Source organism: Grampus griseus (genome assembly GCF_964374135.1).
Source record: "Grampus griseus genome assembly, chromosome: 8".
In the NCBI taxonomy this organism is placed as follows: Eukaryota; Metazoa; Chordata; class Mammalia; order Artiodactyla; family Delphinidae; genus Grampus; species Grampus griseus.
In genome coordinates, this window is record NC_139002.1 from 88452621 (window position 1) to 88472975 (window position 20355).

General features: G+C 38.7%; 1 protein-coding gene across 4 annotated transcripts in view; it reads left to right on the plus strand.

Moving 5' to 3' along the window:
* The window catches only part of IFTAP (intraflagellar transport associated protein), a 60473-nt gene that overhangs the window by 25510 nt on the left and 14608 nt on the right, over positions 1–20355 (plus strand). For all 4 annotated transcript variants that reach the window (XM_082660383.1, XM_082660386.1, XM_082660385.1 and 1 more), the window contains 3 exons: positions 11810–11964; positions 13213–13284; positions 14574–14634. In XM_082660383.1, coding sequence (XP_082516509.1) covers positions 11810–11964; positions 13213–13284; positions 14574–14634 — 288 coding nt within the window. The remainder of the gene's footprint in view (positions 1–11809; positions 11965–13212; positions 13285–14573; positions 14635–20355) is intronic.

Genomic DNA, 20355 nt, shown 5'->3' on the forward strand with positions numbered 1-20355 from the left:
TTTTGTTGTGGGCAGGACCAGTGTAATGGAAAGGATGCTTTTCTAATGTAGGATTCAGAAGACCTGGTCCAGGCATTTATTAACTCTTTGAGACTGCTGTCCTGCCACTTACTCTCTCTGAATCTATAAATCAGGGATAATTCTGTCTGCTTGGTGTCTCATGGTTATGGAGAGAATCAGATGAAATATACATGAAGATACTTGATAAGTTTTAAAGATTTACTCAAGTGTTATGACAATGGGGACTATTTATTATTTAAAAGAGGGACATCAAGGTTAAATATTAAAGAAATCTTGATTATACAATATAAAAAATGTAAAATACTGTCTACAGTATTTTATATTTTTATAAAATTTTATATATTTCAGTATAGTTTTCCACACCTCTTCATTGAAGTAGTTAAAACCAATTATGTGTAGTATGTATTGTGTAGTATCTATGTATAGTGTGTATTGTATAGTGTAACACTATACAATGCAGGGAATAATCCTACACTGGCCTCTGGTGGATGGACTAAATAATATGTCTACACATAACCTTCAGGCAAAGGTATTTATGTGCTTTGACAAAGATGAAGTATCAGAAACTTCTTTTTAATTCTAAATTTTTAGATTCTGCTCCACAGAATCTTTACTTGGGACTCTTACCTTAAGTGTATGTAAAGATCACCTGGGAGATGCTTATTAAAATGCAGCTTCCTGGGGATCAATCCCCCAATTCTGAATTACTAGTTCTAGTGTGCAGCCCAGGAAGCTTGACTTTCAGACCAGCTTTGAGAAACACCCTAAATGAGATTAAGGAGGGGTGAGGGAAGATGGATGAATTCATCAAAATTCTGTGCTTTTGGGCTTCCCTGGTGGCGCAGTGGTTGAGAGTCCGCCTGCCGATGCAGGGGACACGGGTTCGTGCCCCGGTCCGGGAAGATCCCACGTGCCGCGGAGCGGCTGGACCCGTGAGCCATGGCTGCTGAGCCTGCGCGTCCGGAGCCTATGCTCCGCAACGGGAGAGGCCACAACAGTGAGAGGCCCAATTACGGCAAAAAAAAAAAAAAAAAAAAAAAATTCTGTTCTTTTGTATATATAGTATTTCTCTAAGAATAAGTTCCATAGCTTTCATGAAATTGTCCACACTCTTCACCCAAAGTGTAAGAACAATTATTTTACTTTAAATATAACTTTAGTTTAATGTCATCATTTTATATTATTTAAAAAAGATACTTTGACAGTGAAAAAGCATGACATGTTACAGGAATGATTTTTTAATTGAAATATAGTTGATTTACAATGTTGTGTTAATTTCTGCTATACGGCAGAGTGACTCAGTTATACACATATATACGTTCTTTTGATATTCTTTTCCATTATGGTTTATCCCAGGATATTGAGTATAGTTCCCTGTGCTATACAGTAGGACCTTGTTGTTTATCCATTCTATATATAGTAGTTTGCATCTACTAACTCCAAACTCCCAGTCCATCCCTCTCCCACCCCACTCCCCCTTGGCAACCACAAGTCTGTTCTCTATGTCTGTGAGTCTGTTTCTGTTTCGTAGATAGGTTCATTTGTGCCATATTTTAGATTGCACGTGTAAGTGATATCATATGGTATTTGTCTTTTTCTTTCTGACTTACTTCGCTTAGTATGATAATCTCTAGTTTCAAAAAATATGGAACGTTTCACCCATTTGTGTGACATGTTTGTGCAGGGGCCATGCTAAACTTCTCTGTACTGTTCCAATTTTAGTATCTGTGTTACCAAAGCAAAGCACTACAGGAATGGTTTTACTTTGATCTTGCTAATCTCTGATACAGAGGCTAGGATATAATAGCTTACAGAATTTTAGGGTGGACTTTGGTTCAACATATATTCTGTCCCAAGTCTGAAGGATTATAGTGCATGTGTCTGCAGGCCAAAGTTACCCAATCACAGGGAAATCTGTCTACTTCTACTGTTGCCAGAAGAGTATCTGAGTATTTTGCCATTAGCGAGTACACAGGCAAGAGACTTGGGAGACCACCTGGGCTATGAAGGCATCTTGTTGCACGTACTTCTAGGAGATGCCCCTCCAATAATTTTGTGCTTTTGGTAACTTTTCTGCTCTGTATTTCATACATGAGTGTACTTTGTAATTTTAAAAAATGTACTCAAGTGTAAAATTTTATGATTGGGGTAACTATGATTTACAAGAGGGACCTCAAAGTTAAATATTAAAGGAAACATGAATCCAAAATATTAAAAAATGTAAGTGTAAAATATCATATATGTATATGTATATTTTTCTTTGGTATTTCTAGGAAAGACTTCTTAAGGAGGAAGGAGATGCATGTATGTGTTCTCCCTGGATCGAGGGTTTGAAGAAAATGCTTTTCACCTCTACAAATGAATGTTTATTTTTTTGTTCATGGTAGGAAAATTAGAAAATACAGAGAGGCACCAAAACACATGCGTATACAGATATACAGCAAAACAAAAAACATACTCTTTCTGCAGCAGTAAAATTTTTAACTGCTCTGTGGTCATTCAGAATGAAGATTACATTTCTCATTCTCCCTTGCAGTTGGGTATAGTCATTTGACTAAGTATGTGCCAGTAAGAAGTGAGGGGAACTGATATGTGTAACTTCTGGGTCAAATCCTTAAGAAACGTACCCTGGACTCTTTTAATTCCATTTCCCCTGGCAGGAACTAGGCAGTCATTAGAGCAACTCCTTAGACCCAAAGGTAGAAGCCATGTGCTGAGGATGGCAGAGCACCCCACCAGCCTGGATTCCTGGGTCATCTCATGGAACAGAGCCTGTCTACCTGCCCTAAACTGTTACATGAGAAATAAAATACTTATTTCAGCTGCTCTATTTTGATGCCTCCTTGATATAGTAGCTTAAACCACGCCTTCACTAGTAACAGAGGGAAATAGACGTCCAGGCTTCTTTCTCTTTCTTCAAACTCTTGCTTGGAGCAAGGGTGTGGTGGTGCTTCATGCTGGATTATGTGGAGAAGGGTCGTGTCTTAGGAACGGCAGAGCAGAAAGATGGGAGGAACCTGGGTTCTAGGATGACTTTGTGGAGCAGAGCAACCATATTAGCCCTGAATTATCTACACCTGTACTATTGCATGAGTGAGAAATAGACTTCCATCTTGTTTAACTGATTGTTACTTTGGGTGTCTGTTTCATGTAGGCAAACCTATATCTAATTAATAAAGCCATAATCCCGTGTCTTAGAGATAAACCATGAGTGTATTATATGTCCTTCCTGAATTTTTCTGTTGATTAATTTGTATATATGTATACAATTATTAGTTAAGAATATAGACTTGTTGACAACCAGGATTTGAACCTAAGCTCTGCTACTTCCAAATTAGGTGGTCTTAGGAAAGTTATTTAATATCTCTGAGCTTCAGTTTTATTATCTATAAAACGGATGTAATAGGCTCTACCTCATAGGCTGATTCTTAGAATTAAATAATTATCTATAAAACACACATACACATAGATGTTTGTTTATATTAATAGTACCTGAATTATAGTAAGGGCTCAACCTAATAGTTTCTTTCATTTATATATTCAGCAAATTTATTATAATTATTTTGTAACAGTGTGATCATACTATATACTCTTTTTGTAACTTGCTTTTTCATATAACATTATGTTATAAACATCTTTCCATGTCAATAAATTTGGTTATTTAACAGTATTTTTCATGACTGCGTTGTATGTAATCGTATGGATAGGCCATTATTTATTTAGCCATCCTTTTTGTTGAACACAAGTTATTTCAAATTTTTTGCTTCTATAAATGATGTTATATTGTACATCCTCATTCATACAGTTAATGCTCGTTGAACACCTAGTATGTGCGAAGTGCTGTTCACATAAGTGAACAAAACAGACAAAGATCATTATCTTCAGGGAATTTGCATCCTGTAAGGGGGAGATAGACAACAAACAATAAACACGACAAATAAGAAAAATATCTGTGTTAGAAAATAGTAATTTCTCTGGGAAAGAAAAATAATACAGAGCAGCGTATGGAGGATCATGAGTGCTGGTAGCAGGGGTGTGAGGTTGCAATTTTATGTAGGGTGATTTGGTTAGGCCTCCGTGGGAAGGTAAACTCTGAGTGAGGATTGGAAGGAAGAGAGGGAGTTAAGCCTGCAGAGACTTGAGGGAAAAGCATTTGAGGCCAAGGGAACAACTAGTGCAGAGGCCTAGTGACAACAGTGCCCAGCCTGGTTGGGGAATAACGAGGAGGCCAGAGTGACCACAGTGGCCTGAGCAGGGGTGAGAGGAGGAGAAGCTGAGGTCGGAGGGTGTGGAGGTGGGGGTGGGGGGTGAGGCATGGATAGCCTCGTAGGTCCTTGTAATGACTTTGGCTGTATTAGTAGTCGTATTAATTTTTGGTAGCTACATTTTTGCACCCTTCTTATTTGTGGCCTTTGGATAAATTTTTACACATGGAAATGCTCGTTCAAAGATATGAAAAAATGTAAGGCCTCGATTAAGTAAAAATTTTCAGGGGAATAGATCAGACATTTTTGGCTTTGTAGTGAAATCTTTGCCCACATATTTAATTATTTTTTTGGATATTCTCAGACATGGAAATGCTGGCTGAAAGATAAGCAGAATGTTATGCCTTTGAGTGAGTAACAGTTTTAAGGGGATAGATTCTGTTTCTCATAGGCAGAAGTCATGTCCTTTAACCTTCCCAATTCCTAGTCTTCCAGCCTAGCGTGGTGCTAAGCACACAGTGAGCTCACTGGGTGAAGTGTAGTGTGTCAGTCTACCTTTCAGTCTTAATCACTACATGTCCTTGGGAATGGGGAAACAACATTTTCCCTTTCAGGAATTGTGAGTAAGTTTCTGATGGAGAGGTCCCTATTCTCCTTAGGCTTACATTTTAGTGGGAAGAGACAGAGCACGGACAATTAAGAAATGTAATTGCAGATGATTTCAGATACATTTGGAGAAGAAAACAGGATCATGTTTCTAAGGCTGTGACCATATGAGACAATAAGATGATCAGAGTTGTAGCTTGAATTACTATATGCATTTTTCCCCTTGCTGGGTTGTGAAGGGAAGCTGGAACTCTGTGGTTGGCCTTTGTGTTGATTTCAGCATGTCGTGGCACCGCGTGGAATTGGATTAGTGATGGTGGTCTTTGGATCCAACTCAGTATTAGAATCAAGGGGGTACCAAATGTGGAAACAATCCAAATGTCCATTAACTGGTGAATGGAAAAACAAAATGTGGTCTATCCAGATAATGGAATAGTTTTTGACGATAAAAAGGAGTGAAATACTGACATATACTACAACATGGATGACCCTCAAAGATGTCATTCTAAGTAGAGAAGTCAGGTACAAAAGACCATGTATCATATGATTGTATTTATATGGAATGTCTAGGAAAGGCATATCTTTAGCTATAAAAAGTAGATTAGTGGCTGCCTGTGTTTGGCAGTAGGAATGGGGAGTGGCTACAGATGAGTACCTGGGACTTTTCGGGGTGATGGAAATGATCTAAAAATGTAATTGTGGTGATGGTTGGACAACTCTATATATTTATTAAAAATTATTGAATTGTACACTTCAGTGAATTCTATAAATACACCTCACTAAAGCTATGGAGAGGTGGAGCTACTATTCACGGATACCTAGATCCTTACCTGAGTGCTTCACTGGATGAGCATATGGCCTCGTGACTCTGGGTTTGGCTGAAGAACTAGGAGGATGCTGCTTGTCATAAATATTTCCTACTAAGAAAATAAACCATTTGTGCATAGCCTTGAAATTTTTAAGTAGATAAGGACAGTGATACAAAAAGAAACAAGATCCTACTTTGTGTAGACAGTGTCACCCTGTTAGGCATTCTGGGAGCTCAGGGAAGCTGTGCTCAAATACGCTGCATCTGCTCCCACGCTGGACCAGCTCCCTTCTGTGGCCTTGACTAAAGCAGTTGGGAAGGTGAGTTTATATTATGGGATGATATGTGTGGCCTCTTTGCACCAACGTGTAATCCATTTGACAGGTTGCAAGCATGCTGTAATGTCTACTGCCACCATCACAGAGATTGTTTAGTTGTTGTTGTTGTTTTTAAGTTATCTGGGGCATGCCAAATTAAACTAAAATAATAATACAGATTGCCATGGGAAGATAAGGTGAACATTCTGAGATATCTAGAGGGAGGAAACATAACCGCTTGGAGATAGTGTCTTCATTTCTGTTCTAGAAACACAAAAAGAACCCACATTGTGAGCTCTTTTCTCCTTTCTTAAATCCATCGCTGAGGCTCCCTTTACTTCTCACCTGGATTGCCACAGTAGCGCCATACTTTCTAGTATGAAAGTATCTGAACCACTCTGCCGCCTTCCATCCATTTCATCTTAGAGCGCAGCTCTAGTTATGACTCCCAAGGGCCTTGGTATAGTACAGAGTTTTTGTCAAGCCCTGCAAATAGCAGCCCTTCCATGCATCGCAGAATATGTGCTCCTGCCTTCCTGGAATACATGGTGGTTCTTCCTCAGGCCCCACGTGTTCCCACCTTGGGAGCTTTGTTTGTGCAGTTTTCCCTTTGTGGGATACCTCCTCACAGGGCTCACCTGCTGAAATCGTAGCCGTCTTTCAAAGCCCGGCTCAGACTCCCCATTCCTATATGAAGCCTTCTGTGATTCTCCCAAACCAACTGCGATCTCACCCTTCTCTAACTTTGTGTTCCCTTATATCCTCTGCGTTAGTTGTGTTCTATTTGGGTGGTTTGCATAGCTGGCTAAACTTCTTAGTTTGTAGACTCCATAAGGGCAGGGACTGGGTCTTACCCATCTTGGGTCACTTTGCACATAGTTGATGCCCATGATACAACCTGTGGGTTGAATAAGTTGCATAACTCAACTACCACTCAGCTTTTCTCCCTGAAAATAAACTTACAGCAACTTTACACTATCCTCACTTCTTTTTTTCCTTTCTGTTACGTTCCTAACACTGGACATTTCAAAATGTCAACTTACTGCTATTGTGTGCCTCATCTTAGACTTTTGACACACTTTTTTTTTTTTCTGAGCTAGGGTTGTGCATTTGTGTCTTGGCAGCTGGAGAGCTATGTCTATGACTAATGAGTCAATTATCATCCAGCCTCGGGGAAAGTACAATTATTCCTGACTGGCCAGGCTAAGGTAATCCTCTCCTCCCTGTGCCCTTTCCAGTGAAGAACATGAAACAGTTGGAATTCAGACCACTGCAAAGGGAATTTAGACAAAACATTTGTCTGCTGAATTTAGCTTCTTTGGACTTATTCTGATTTATGATTGATTGGTTTTTAAATTGCTTATTTAATCCTAAGGACTGTCGCTCCAGGGGAGGCCATATACCAAGGAGTATGTGATCAAGAAGCAGTGGAGTGAAGTAGTTTGGCTGGGCAAATGAAGAGCAAATTTTGTGCAGAGCAACATTGCTTTAGGCTAGGAGTATGATATGAAAATCACCCCCCTGACTTTCAAAGGACCCAGTCTTGTTATAAGCATGATTGCTTATCCCCTATGCTCTGGGCAGGAGGTTTTTGGCAACTACCCAGTGTTGCACAGAATTTCCCCCCGATGAATTTTTCTTTCCTACTTAACAACATATTCAGTATCTCTTCACAACTGAGAACATACTCTTGATTTGTATTTCTGTTGACCATGGTGCAGAAGAACGGACACTCAGGTGTTGCTGGGAGAATTAGGTCATGAATTCTGATGTTGGTTGTGTTGATCTGTGAGAACTTTCCTGTAAAGTGTAAACTTTCTTCTAAGCTCATGGACACTAGTCTGGCCTTTGAATGGATGAATTTGAATTTTTAAAAAGTTTCTTTCAAAACCGAGTTCTCTGAAACTGACCGCTTTCATCTGGAAGATGTACAATCAATTTACGATTGGTGTTTAATTTATCGAGGCGTCCATAGTTTCAACCTTTTGCAGGAGTGTAACCTTTTTCTTTGGCCTGAAATTAGACATTGTAGGTGTAGTTGGTGACCTTGTAAGGGAGATCTGTTGGAAACTTGTCTGTTTGGTATCAAAAGAAAATTGAAATTCCATTGCTTCAGAGTAATGAAACCTTTAGCAAAAAACCTTTGTTTCATGTGTATTGAAGTTTTGACTCAGAAATGCCCAAAGAAACACTCTTTCAGGTCTCAGTAACCGACTTGTTCTCTGAAATATTGCTGTTAGATTTCCAAAGTGTGTTATGTCTGGCACTTATTTCAAAGCAAGGAACATTAGGGATAAGATGAAAAGGTAGAAAAGGACTCTGATGAGAAGCAGAAACAGAAGAAGATGAAACGCACACTTGGGTGGCATGTTTGGATGGCCACCAGGATAACTCTGGGAAGCAGCATCTGGCACTCTAATCAGGCTTTAGGCCACTTCGGATTCTGGGCTGTGCCAACATCTGCCATTTTGTCATTATCATATTGAGAAAGAACTTCTTTCCTATCTTCTGCTGCCAAGAGATTTTTTTTTTTGCTGTTTTTTTAAAAAATGATAAAAACATTTGTAAGAAGCACTTCGGGGCCTTTGGAGTGAAATAGTACTTACTCTTGTGAAACTGCTTTCAAGGTTTAGAAAGGAGTCTTAAACTGTAGGTTCAGTCAGAGAGGGAACAAGTTCTTTTCTGAATCTTTCCATATTTTAAAAATGAAAGCTTTATGTTTATGAAAGGACGAAGTTTTGAAAGAGTAAACAAGAAGTTGTGTTAGATCTGAGACCTCAACCGTCGCTCCACATCAGCATCAGAAGCTGGGACTTCATTACATTTTGCTCTTTATTTTGAAGGAGTTTCATCTGGTTATTTGTCAAATAACCTGGTGTTTTATTGGAAATAGCAGAGGAGCACACTGAGTGATGATAAGAACAAACAGAACTTGTCCTTACGGAACATCTGTTCTTCCCAGACATCACTGTGGTTTTCAAGTATGTAAAGCAATAGATTATTACAGTAGTGTTGTGCTGAGTACACGGCATTTTCTCAGGAAATACTAGGTTTAGGTTGTGCTAAACTTAAAGGATAAGCAAGGAGAACTGAAACTATTCCGCGTCTTATTAGAACAGGGCACTGAGGAATGGCAGGGAGCCACTGGTTGCCTCTAACTTTGATGAAGTTTGAAGGACCCTTTCATTCCTCTTCACTCCTGTTTCCAAGAATCTCCATGCCTGTCTTGCTCCACGCTGCTGCCACTGCTTGTCTCTGCCCTAGGACTGATGATTTTACAGCCATAATTGTGGCTGTAAAAGAGGAAGAAGTCAGGGAGGGTAAACCTAAGACCATTTTGTCCTCACTTCTGTGGCCTGGCATCGTGCTGGTTACTCCAGCAGTGTTCCTGTAACCCTCCCATCACCTTCCTTAATCAGCCCCTCAGCCCCTCCACCCCCAGCAGCCAAGGCGAGTGCTTCATATCAGAGTTTGCAGGGATTTGTTGGGGCACAAGGAAGGGGTCACCCGTCCCAGTAGTAGCTAATTAGGAGTCGTGGGTGCTGGTGCAGGAGGCAGTAGAGAGAACTGGCCTGAGCTGATGGTGTTTGCTAATAAATCCCTTTGAAAGAAAAAGTGGTTAGAATTTAAATATTTGTGTTTTCCCTCTCTGGCTTACTGAGCTAATGCTGTATTATAGGCTAGGCTACCTTATCTCTTCTCCCCAACAGTATTTCTGTGTTAATGTCCTATAGATATCCCTACAAGTCTTTTTTTTTTTTTAAATAAATTTATTTATTTATTTGGCTGCGTTGGGTCTTCGTTGCTGCGCGCGGGCTTTCTCTAGTTGTGGCATGCAGGCTTCTCACTGCAGTGGCTTCTCTTGTCGCGGGGCACAGGCTCTAGGCGCGTGAGCTTCAGTAGTTGTGGCTCGCAGGCTCTAGGGCGCAGGCTCAGTAGATGTGGCGCACGGGCTTAGTTGCTGTGCAGCGTGTGGGATCTTCCTGGACCAGGGCCTGAACCCGTGCCTCCTGCTTTGGCAGGCGGATTCTTAGCCACTGTGCCACCAGGGAAGTCCCCCTACAAGTCTTAATTCTACCAATGATGAGGTATTCAGAAGCAAACACAGGATTCTGGCTGCCTTGCACCAGGCCGAGATCATTAGAACAACAAGAATCTTTACTGATTTTGAAGCCGTGCAACCAGTGGCTCAAGAGAAACATGCCACTTTGGTGGGTTAGGCTGTTTTGTAACCCCTTCAGTTAGATACCTGACCAGGTTGTTCACAAATAAACCCATGTCTCCAGAATCTTTCCATGGTGGAGTATTGTAAGGGGATGGAACAGGGTGCCCTAATCTGACAGTAGCTTGATTTCTGCCACTTGGCCTCTTTTGAATCCCTTAGTCACTCTTCTAGTGATCCTTGAAGTAGATTCCTGTGTTTTGCTATTGTCATTTGCAGCAAGGGAGTTCTAGTTTTAGTATGTGCCATGCTCCCTGGGTTCTTGTACTGTTGTAAACTTTTCTTCTTTGTCTCCTTTCTGGGCTTTTTAAAATTTCTTTTTTTTCTGCTTTATTCTTCTATTCTCTAAGAACCCTTTCCCTTCATTTACTGTACTATTCTAAGTTGCACAGCAGTGAGTGCTGGATTAGGAAGGCCTGGGTTCACATCCCCACTCTGCTACTTACCAGCTGTGTGACTTTGAACAAATTATTTAATCTCTCTGTAGGCCTTGGTTTCTTCACCTGTAAAATGGGGATACTAACAGTACCTACCTCTAGGCTTGTTGTGAGGCTTAAATGAGATTTATGAGATGCATAATAAAAGACAGTCTGACCCTCAAGTAATGTTAACTCTTATTTATTTTAATATTGCTGCTAATATTAAAAATAATTTTATGGCTTAAACCACTGCCCCAGTGTAATCGACTACCAGCTCTTTACCTATCGCTGTGATCTCTCTCCCACATTTTAGCCTACATTTGCAGCTGCCTCTGGGACATTTCCCTCACAGTTTCCACTGGCACCTCAAATGCAGCATGGACAAAAGTTAATTCATTCTCTCTCATCTGAATTTGTCCCCCACATTTCTGTTAATGGCATCATGTTATAATTTTCTCTTAATTTAGGATGAATCTTAGACTCTTTCCTTATCCTAAGGACATAATCATGAATGTGCAAAGATTTAACACAAACGTATTCATTGTTTATAGTTTTAAATAGTTGAGAATAGGAATTGGTTAAATAAACTATGTTAAATATATACGGTGGAATTCTCTATAATCATTAAAATTATGCAGAATATGCAATAGTATGAAAAAAATATTGCTCTCAAGTTGACTTATAATATGGTATGTACAGTACAATTCCATTTGACTTTTAGAAGTTTATGGGTGAATAGATAAAAGATGAGAAAAATAGCCACTGAAAAAATTTTGTTGCAGCTTTTCTGTCTTGTAGGATTATGAGTGATATTCTAATCTTAATCTTTTTCTTTTACAAATTTTCTAAAATCATCCATACATTGCCTCCATACTTTTTTTAAAAACCCTCAAATTTAGAAAAAAAATGAGATTGGTAATGTCCAAGAGTCTTGCAAATACTTTATTGACCTCTTAACAATGGCTGAGAACAGTGCTGGATACAAAATTATAAATGTTTGTTGAATAGTGAATGAAATAGTGTTATCTTTCTATGCATTTTTAGAAATAACTTTATAGGTTAAGAGTGTTTAATGCTTCAAGCATTCAGTTTGTAGATTTTTTTGAAAAGTATTTTTTTGTTTGTTTGGAAGAAAGATTCTCAATAAACACAAAATAAACTAGACTGGATGTGGTGGGTGTTTTCTAATATTATGTAATTTATCATTTCAGATAATGTGACCCAAAGAGGAGCCTTTGGAACCAATTCTTCAGAAAGCAATTTTCCTTCAGTAAAATTTACTCAGAGAAATGAACCAAATGATCACCATCTTAGCAATAAAGCCATCTTTCTTCGTACTTCGTCACAGTGTTCAGAAGAGGAGCAGGTAATACCATAGCACATTTACAGAAACAGAGAAAAAAAATTTTTTCATGAATTAAAAAAAAAGAAAGAGACCATAATAAGAAACATCGGACAACTATTGGATCAGTAACTCAGACTCCTAATTTTAGAAGGAGTGCCTTTGGGATACTTTACTGAAAATCATCATTACATTTCATGATTTCAACAGCCAACTTTTATGATAGTAACTTAATTATCCCCAATTTTTGTTAAAAACCTCTTAAGGATCTGCCATCTACAGATTTTTCTTGAAATTATGTCTATATTTTAGCTTGTCCTCTGGGACAAAAGAGTTCCTTTTTGTAATTCTCTGTGTAAATGAGAGTTTCTTTTACCTGTCCTGGATTCATGTCTTTCAGACTTAAAGTAGAATATGTTATCTTGGTTCTTCCAAGATTTGGTCAATAAATAAATGTTAGATGCTCTCTTCCTAATCTTCAAGACTTCATAGACTATATTCACATTCTCTTTAGCTATGGTTTTTAACTATCAAGGAATCCTAGTGGAAGCTGTTCTATTTTTTAAGCCATTTGAGTTTCTACTTTCTATCTCATCGTGTATTCCCTGTGATATTGTGGACAGAATTGTATATGAGATTATGGTTTTATGCAAGGGAGAAAAATCTCCATGTTAGAAGTGTGTTTATATACAGCGAAGGGCTGTAATTCTTTAATTCTATAACTTATTTCCAGTGAGGTGATGATGGGACAAGAACTTTTCTTTCTGGAGGATTCACTGTCTACTGGCCATCATTGGCAATTGGAATTACATTTTCTATTGAGTCTTTAACCAGTGTGTGAGGGCAAAGAATTGTTCCACGGTATTTTTTCCTAGTAACTTGAAAATGTTGTATTAGCATTCTCTGATTTGTCCTTCAGAGGCTCATTGGGGTGGGATGGGACGGGGGCTGGGGTAATGAGGTGCGGAGTGTTCATATTTTACACATGAAAAATTGGGGTTAAACGATTTACCCTAGGTTACACTGTAGATGAGTCTAGAAGACAGAAGTAGAAGTCAGACCTCCTGGAACCTATTCCCTGATGGCTGCTACGACTTAGTGAATCTGCTGTCACTAAGGTGTCATGGTTTGTCACGCGTAGCTAATTAACAGAAAGCGGAAAGGGAATTTTAGTGCCTGAAGGGCTACAACATCAGCTCCTTTATTTTCACTTGTTTCATCTTCCCATCAATATGTCCTCAATGTTGTTTGTTTGTTTGTTTGTTTTTCCAGATAGTGATGGATGAAGGCCAAAAAGTTGGCAGTTCCTTTCAGGGTGATCTGAATCGGGCAGGAAAGGTGAAGGTAAGGCATGATTCGATTTTATTCCATGGCCAAAACCCAGAAAGAGCATAAGAACCTCACAGGACTCATTTGCTGTCTGTCATACAAATTTGGAGAATTCAGCAGATTTTGTCTATATGCTTTAAAAAAAAAAGTGGTGTTTGATTATCTTAAACTATCCTTGGTGGCCTGGGTTCTGGATCTTTTTTCCTCAAAGCTTTACAAATGGAAGGGGTGCTTCAATAGAGAAACGTGACTCTCGTCCTGACAATATAACAGATTCTCAAGTTTTAGTACTGAAACCATCATATGGAACATAAATTTTTGCTGTGCCTTGGAAGTCAAAAAATAACTGTAGTTATGTACTTCCAAGTATGGAAGCTACAAGCCATGGTCTGGCAGGTAGAGAGTGGGGAAGAAAGACCCAGGCTGTGTTTTGAATTCCAATGATGAGATCTAAATTTATAATTTTATGGTATTTTGTTATGTACATGTTTTAGGTCATAAGCATAAAAGGCATTTTGACATCATGCCTTTACTAGATCTGCCTTCGGGTGCCAGTGGTGAAATCATTTGTTTATTGACACTCTTTGATATTCACCTGAGATGAATTGCTTCATGTCTGAAGTGCTACCATTTTGTTAATCTAAAATGTCTCGTTGTCAGCTTGCAGTGGAAAGCAACATTGAAATGCTGCTACTGTTTGTAAAGGTCATTTGCTCTGCTTTTTACCTTTGAAGTAATTTTCAGTTTTATTCGCTCAAAAGAGAGAACACTTGATTTTTTGCTCTGTTCACCTCTCTTGTGATTACCTGGGGCAGGATGATTTTGTCTTGAATGAACCTTCTCCCCTGCTTTCTTTAGTTTCTACTCTCTCTTTGGAGTTTAAAGCACACTGTTGTGAGAATAGCCAGACCCACCACCATCATTTGCTTGAGGAGCAAAAGCAATAAAACAAAACCAAAAAATAGAAACATTGTTTCAGACTGTCTTGATGGTGGTATATATTCTGGGATAGAATCAGGAACAAAAACTTTTCAAAAACTTCCCAGACTGTTTTTTCCCTTTCAGTATAGAGATCTTACTGTGGTGCCTGTGAAATCCCGGCCAACTTCCAGATTTAGTGCTTCTTTCAGATGTCTCTGGGAAAGCACAGTGAACACAAAGATCTCTATCTGGGACTCAAAAGTTAATGAGAAAAGGAGATTCATTTGCTCACTTGAGTGTTGTGGAAGTGGATTCACTGATTCTTAATTGCATATTTTTCTCTAGGTCTAATTTGTATAAAGATGATGTTAATCCTTTTCTAGGTAGACAACTTCCTTGATTTAGAAGATTTGGACTTGGATGAAGAGATTAAGCCCCAAATGAGTAAGAATATGCTTTCTGTTTCCTTTCTACCACTGCTTGACCTTTTTCTCTACAAATAAGACTTTAGACAGCTTTTCTTTTCTTTCCTTCTTTTTTTGGGGGGCAATCCTTACCTCTGCTTTCCCTGAGATAGGAAAAACTGGAGTCCTGCAGTTTCTTTTTTGATAATAAAGATTTCAGCTGAAAGGTCATACAAAACTTGTTGAAGGTTGTAATGTCTTTGGTCTTAAATGAAGGAAAGGTATTCTTCCTCCCACCCCCCACCCCCATTTACCATGTGATTGATTTTTGGATAATTGTCTCAGAGTCATTTAAGTCAAACCCTTATTTCTTAGAAGCACCATGTTGTAAATTGAGATTATTTTTGAGTGCTACTTAAAATATCAGTTGATCATAAAAATCATAAAAATTATGAGAATTGATCATAAAATAAAAAAATAAAATCAAAATCTTTGCTTTTATAAATATTTATTAATATGTAAACCAAACAATTAAAACTAAAGATATAGTGTGAATGTTTTTTCTGGGGCTTTCTCTGAGGTTTATGTAGATGAGGCCTTTTCCTTTCTTGGTTAATGTTTCTGTGTAAGACTAGGTATCCTTTGTTGCTCAAAGGGGCTTTGAAATATGTTCAAAATTTGAGTTACTTGTTTTGAAAACTCTCATTCCTAATTTAATATGTAAGAATATCTCAAAATTAGTTGAATGTTAGGGAAGGGGCAGTTTCCATGGGGTTTTGGTTGTTGGTGTTTGATTGTGTTTACAGTCCTTAGGTGGTCATCAACAGCGACTATGGTCATTATTGTTGGGGAAGGCGGCTTCTTTATAATCACACAGGAGTTAAAGTGCAGGGTGTAGTTGCTTGGGGGATGGCCACTGTCTGTGAACTGACTGTATGAGCCTCTGCTTTGGCTTCTCTGCCTGAATTTGAGAGGCTTTGGTAATTGGAAGCAATTAACATTTTTATTCTGCTTCCAAACATCACACTACTCTATTGAAGGCACTGTTACTCAAGCACTCTATTAACCAGTAGACTTCGCAGATTTTTTTCCGTACTTGCTTGGTTCAAGGGAGATCAGAGATCTAACAGAATCACAGAGGTTCTCTTAACTTTAATGCCTTAGGCAGCTCTGAATTTCTTTATTAGAGCAGTTTAGAGGCTCTGATTGGATTAGAAGGGATTGCTGAGGATTTATGAGGAAGCCAAATTTGTGGAGCAAGCCCACTGTTTCTGGGTTTTGGGTGATTTGGGGAAAGGGAACAGATTCCTGGGTCCTGTTCCTAAGAAAGAGTCTAATTCAGAAGGTCTTTTGTGGCATCTAGTGATCTGCATCTTGAACCACTACCCCAGGGGATTCTGATATGGTTCATCTGTGGGTGATACTTGGAGTCTGCACGTATACCTTTGCAACATAAAATTAATTTCATAGGAGGGCACAAAAGTGCACAGGTTGAACATTTTTGTGATGGTTTAAACTTCTTGCTTTCTGCCGGTAATGAGAAGGTCTGTATACTGACATAATCCTGCATAGCCAGCGAATTTGATTTTGGTTGTATCAATATTTTAAATTAGTCTTCTTACCTTTTCCATTATTTTCACATTGTTTTCTTTAAACTTTTTTTTTTTTTTTTTGGCTGCGTTGGGCCTTTCTCTAGTTGAGGTGTGCGGGGGGCTACTCTTCGCTGTGGTGCATGTGCTTCTCATTGCGGTGGCTTCCCTTGTTGTGCAGCACGGGCTCTAGGTGTGCAGGCTCCAGTAGTTGCAGCACGCAGGCTCAGTAGTTGTGGCACCCAGGCCCGAGAGCACACAGACTTCAGTAGTTGCGGCGGGCAGGCTCAGTAGTTGTAGCTCATGGGCTCTAGAGTATAGGCTCAGTAGTTGCGGCTCATGGGCTCTAGAGCGCAGGCTCAGTAGTTGTGGCACACAGGCTTAGTTGCTCTGCAGCATGTGCGATCTTCCCTGACCAGGGATCAAACCTGTGTCCTCTGCGTTGGCAGATGAATTCTCAACCACTGTACCACCAGGGAAGTCCCTCTTTAACCATCTTTTAAGTTGTTTTTTTTTTTTTTTTTTTTTCCAGATCTGTTTCTGTTGTTTAAAAAATTGCAAAGAAATGTCTCACTAGTATGATTTTTCTGGAAATGAGATAACAGGTAGTTTTGCATTTGTGTGTATAAAAGCTTACTGAGGCTGAACCAAGTCTCAGTGGACTTGGATGAGCTAGTCAGGACCTTCCCAGGTGTAAAATAATGTGAAAAGCCAAGGCTAAAAAGCAACCTAGGCTTCAGTGATCTATTCCAATTACCAAAAAGACCACCAAGCTTTACAATTTTCATAATGCACAATCTGGGTCATTTGAAAGGAAAGAAAAAAGAAATAGTTGTGCCAGGGTGAATTTTACATTGTGTCTGATTTGTATGACACTTAAGGAATGGGAGCAGAAGGCGAATATTTATATCAGATGGGAAACGTGACATTTTAAACAGGCAAGTTGCTTGTATAATTTTGGCAGCTGAGGGGTTTACTGATTAGATTCTGTTGTTATTGTTTAAGCAACAGATTTGCTTGGGGCAACAAGGAAGTGAGTTGCGTATTGTTTTTCTACCACTGACTTTATTTGTTCACCTTTTTCATTTTCATAAATATTTTCCAAGATTCAGGCGCTTGTTTCTGTCCTGGTATTTGGCTTATTGTTTTGGCAGCCCAGGTGGAGACAGTTTTTCCAAGCAGACAACTCAGTGCCGTGCTATTGACCAGTTGTTGGAGGGAACCTTGGCCACAGAGTTTGGTGCCCTGTGTTTATTTGATGTCACATTAACGATTTTTTCCTCCTTTGAGATAAGATAGTTAACCTGATGGTTAGTTACTGTCATGCTCCAGACTGTTACCCGGAAAGATTATTGTTTGGAATAGGTATTAGTTATTATGCTTTGGCCATTGGAGTAGGAAGAATCTTCTGGTCGTCTTTATTTTTTACCCCCTCAGTTGGCCCAGCATGTTCTCTGGATGAGTGCAGAAGGTCAAAGAGACTTTTTTGAGGCCTAGTTTTCAGAATTATACTGTCTTATACAAGTTTCTTGACCAGTGGGTATACTTATGCTATGGTTGATTGTGTTGGATGAAAATGGGCAACTGATTCCTGCTCAAAGATTGGCAACCTTATTTGATTTTCATTTTCAATCTCTCCAGTACTCCCAGTTCTAATGAAGGCATCATTTTCTCTGTCTCTCCCTCTTTTTTAAAAAAATTCTTTCCTTATCTGCAACTTTAAGGCTTTATGTAGACTATGAATGACCTGGACTCTTATTCAAAGATATTTAACAACTGTGACTGGATCCTGGAATAAAATAAAGAATAAAACAGATCTGGTTCCTGTCCTTGGAAATTCATAGTTTATTGGAAGAATCAGACATATCACAAATATATAATTACATATGCTCTAGATCTCATGAGAGCATATGGCAGGGGAATTTAATTTGTCCGTGGATCAGAGAAAGTGCTGAGAGCCTGGGATCTAAAGGATGAGTAATTATTAACTGGGTGAGGGGTGGGTAAGAGAGTATAGGAACAGCATAAGAACAGTGTGTGTAAAGGTCCTGAGCTAGGAGAAGATGGCATATTTCAGCCAACATAGAGTTTAGGCATTTCATTTACTTTCCACTTGGGACTGTTAAAAATCATTCTTTCATTGCTTCGAAGATCACTAAAAGATCATTGAGAGGGAAAAATCCTTGCTTCAAAATATTCCTCTATCACTGTTCCTCCAATTTTTTTTTTTAACGTGCAAACTTATCCATCTATTAAATTCACACTTGAAAGCCATATCAACCACAAAGGCAAATGCTTCCACTCCATTCCTGAGAAGGAAACAGAATTGGGATGATAATTCCACCCTTTCAATAATTCCTCTATTTATTTCTCCCCAAGGGTAAAGGAAGGCATTATCTAATTGGAGAGATTAGGGAAAAAAACTGATGTGTATGGATGAGACATTTTGTTTCTTCTTTTGGGTTCATGCTGTTTGGAAGGTGTATGTCCTCTCTTCTGTGCCTGTGTCACCTTTCTTATAGTAGACACACTTTAAAAGGGGCCCAGGTCTGCCTTACATGGTGGTTTTCAACCTGAGAGATACATTGGAATCACTTGAGGAGCTTAAGGAAAAACGACAATACCTGGATCCTGCCTTTGGAGATCCTTCCCCAGTAGTCTGGTGTTTGTCGTGGGCATTGGCAGTATTTAAAGCTTCCCAGGTGACTCTAACATGCATTTGAAGCTGAGAACTATCTCTACACAGATGTCTGGAGGTATCACTCTCTGAGCCCCTACTCTAAGGGCTCTAGGGATATGAAGAGGATCTCCTTATACCTGGCTGGATTCATGTCATCTGTGCAGACTCCCTGTCAGGTGAGATAGTCCAAGGTCTAGACTTGGAAGGAAAGTTTGATAAGTAAGAGGGCAAATTGTGACTGCAGGACAAGCTCTATTTTCAAAGTCAGCTCTATTAGTTATAAAGCTCATATTTTGATCCCCATCTTTTTGACTCCTGTATGGATTTTTCTTTTATTTCTGTATTTACAGTAGAGGGATATGATTTATTATCACCGTCAAATGCCAACTCCGCCCATGAAGTAACTCTTCCCTGACCTTCCTGACCTTCCCCTTGGATGGGCAGTAATCTTCTTCTGTTTACATTTCCACTTTTATTTATTTTGCAGTTTTTTTTCCCTCAAAGTAAGTTTTCATTAATGTGTCTCTTGAAAGTGGCATATGGTTTATTCATATGCATGTACACACACACACATACACATACAAATAAAACTTCATCTTTTAATTGGTGAGTTTAATCCATTTACATTTAATGTAGCTGCTGATATATTTGGCTTTAAATCTCTTATCTTACTATTTTGTTCTCTATTTGTCCTGCCAGTTATATGTGCTTCACTCATTTTTTGCCTATTTTGGAGTAATTGAGTATTATCATATTATTGTTTCATTGCCCTTATTTTTGCTGGGTAGAGAATTCTAGGTTTGTAATTTTTTTTTTTTCAGAATTTTTAAGACGTTATTCTTTTCTGTTATGGTGTTAATTTTTCCTCTGTTGAAAACTGTCGAAAAACCAAGTGTCAATCTGATGGTTGTACATTGGAAGGTAATATGTTTTTTACCTCATTTGACTACTTTTATGATTTTCTCTTTGTTTTTGTTTGTCAGTAATTTCACTATGCCCTGGCATTGTTAACTTTGTATTTGTTCTGTTTGGGGTTTGTAGATTCTTGTAAATGTTAGGAAATTCTCAGTTCTTATGTCTTCAAATATTACCTGTGCCCAGACTTTTCACCATGTCCCACATGTCACTTACGCTCTTTCCTGCATTTTCCATCCTTTTTTATTTCCTTTCTTTCTTCAGTCCAAATATGTTCTACTATCTATGTTCTAGTTCAGTAATACTTTCTTGAATTGTATCAAATATGATGCTAAAGCCATCAATATTTCAGTTATTATAGTTTTCAAGAGGTCTGGAATATCTATTTTTGTAGATTTTAGCTCCCTGCCAAAATTTTCCATTTTTGTAATATATTTATTGGAATATATTAATCAATTATTTTAAAGTTCCTGTCTCATAATTCCAATAACTGAGGTGTCCTGTGAGTCCATTTATATTATTAATTTTCCCTTTTGATCTGGTGTCTTTGTATACCTGGTAATTTTTGTTTGAATGC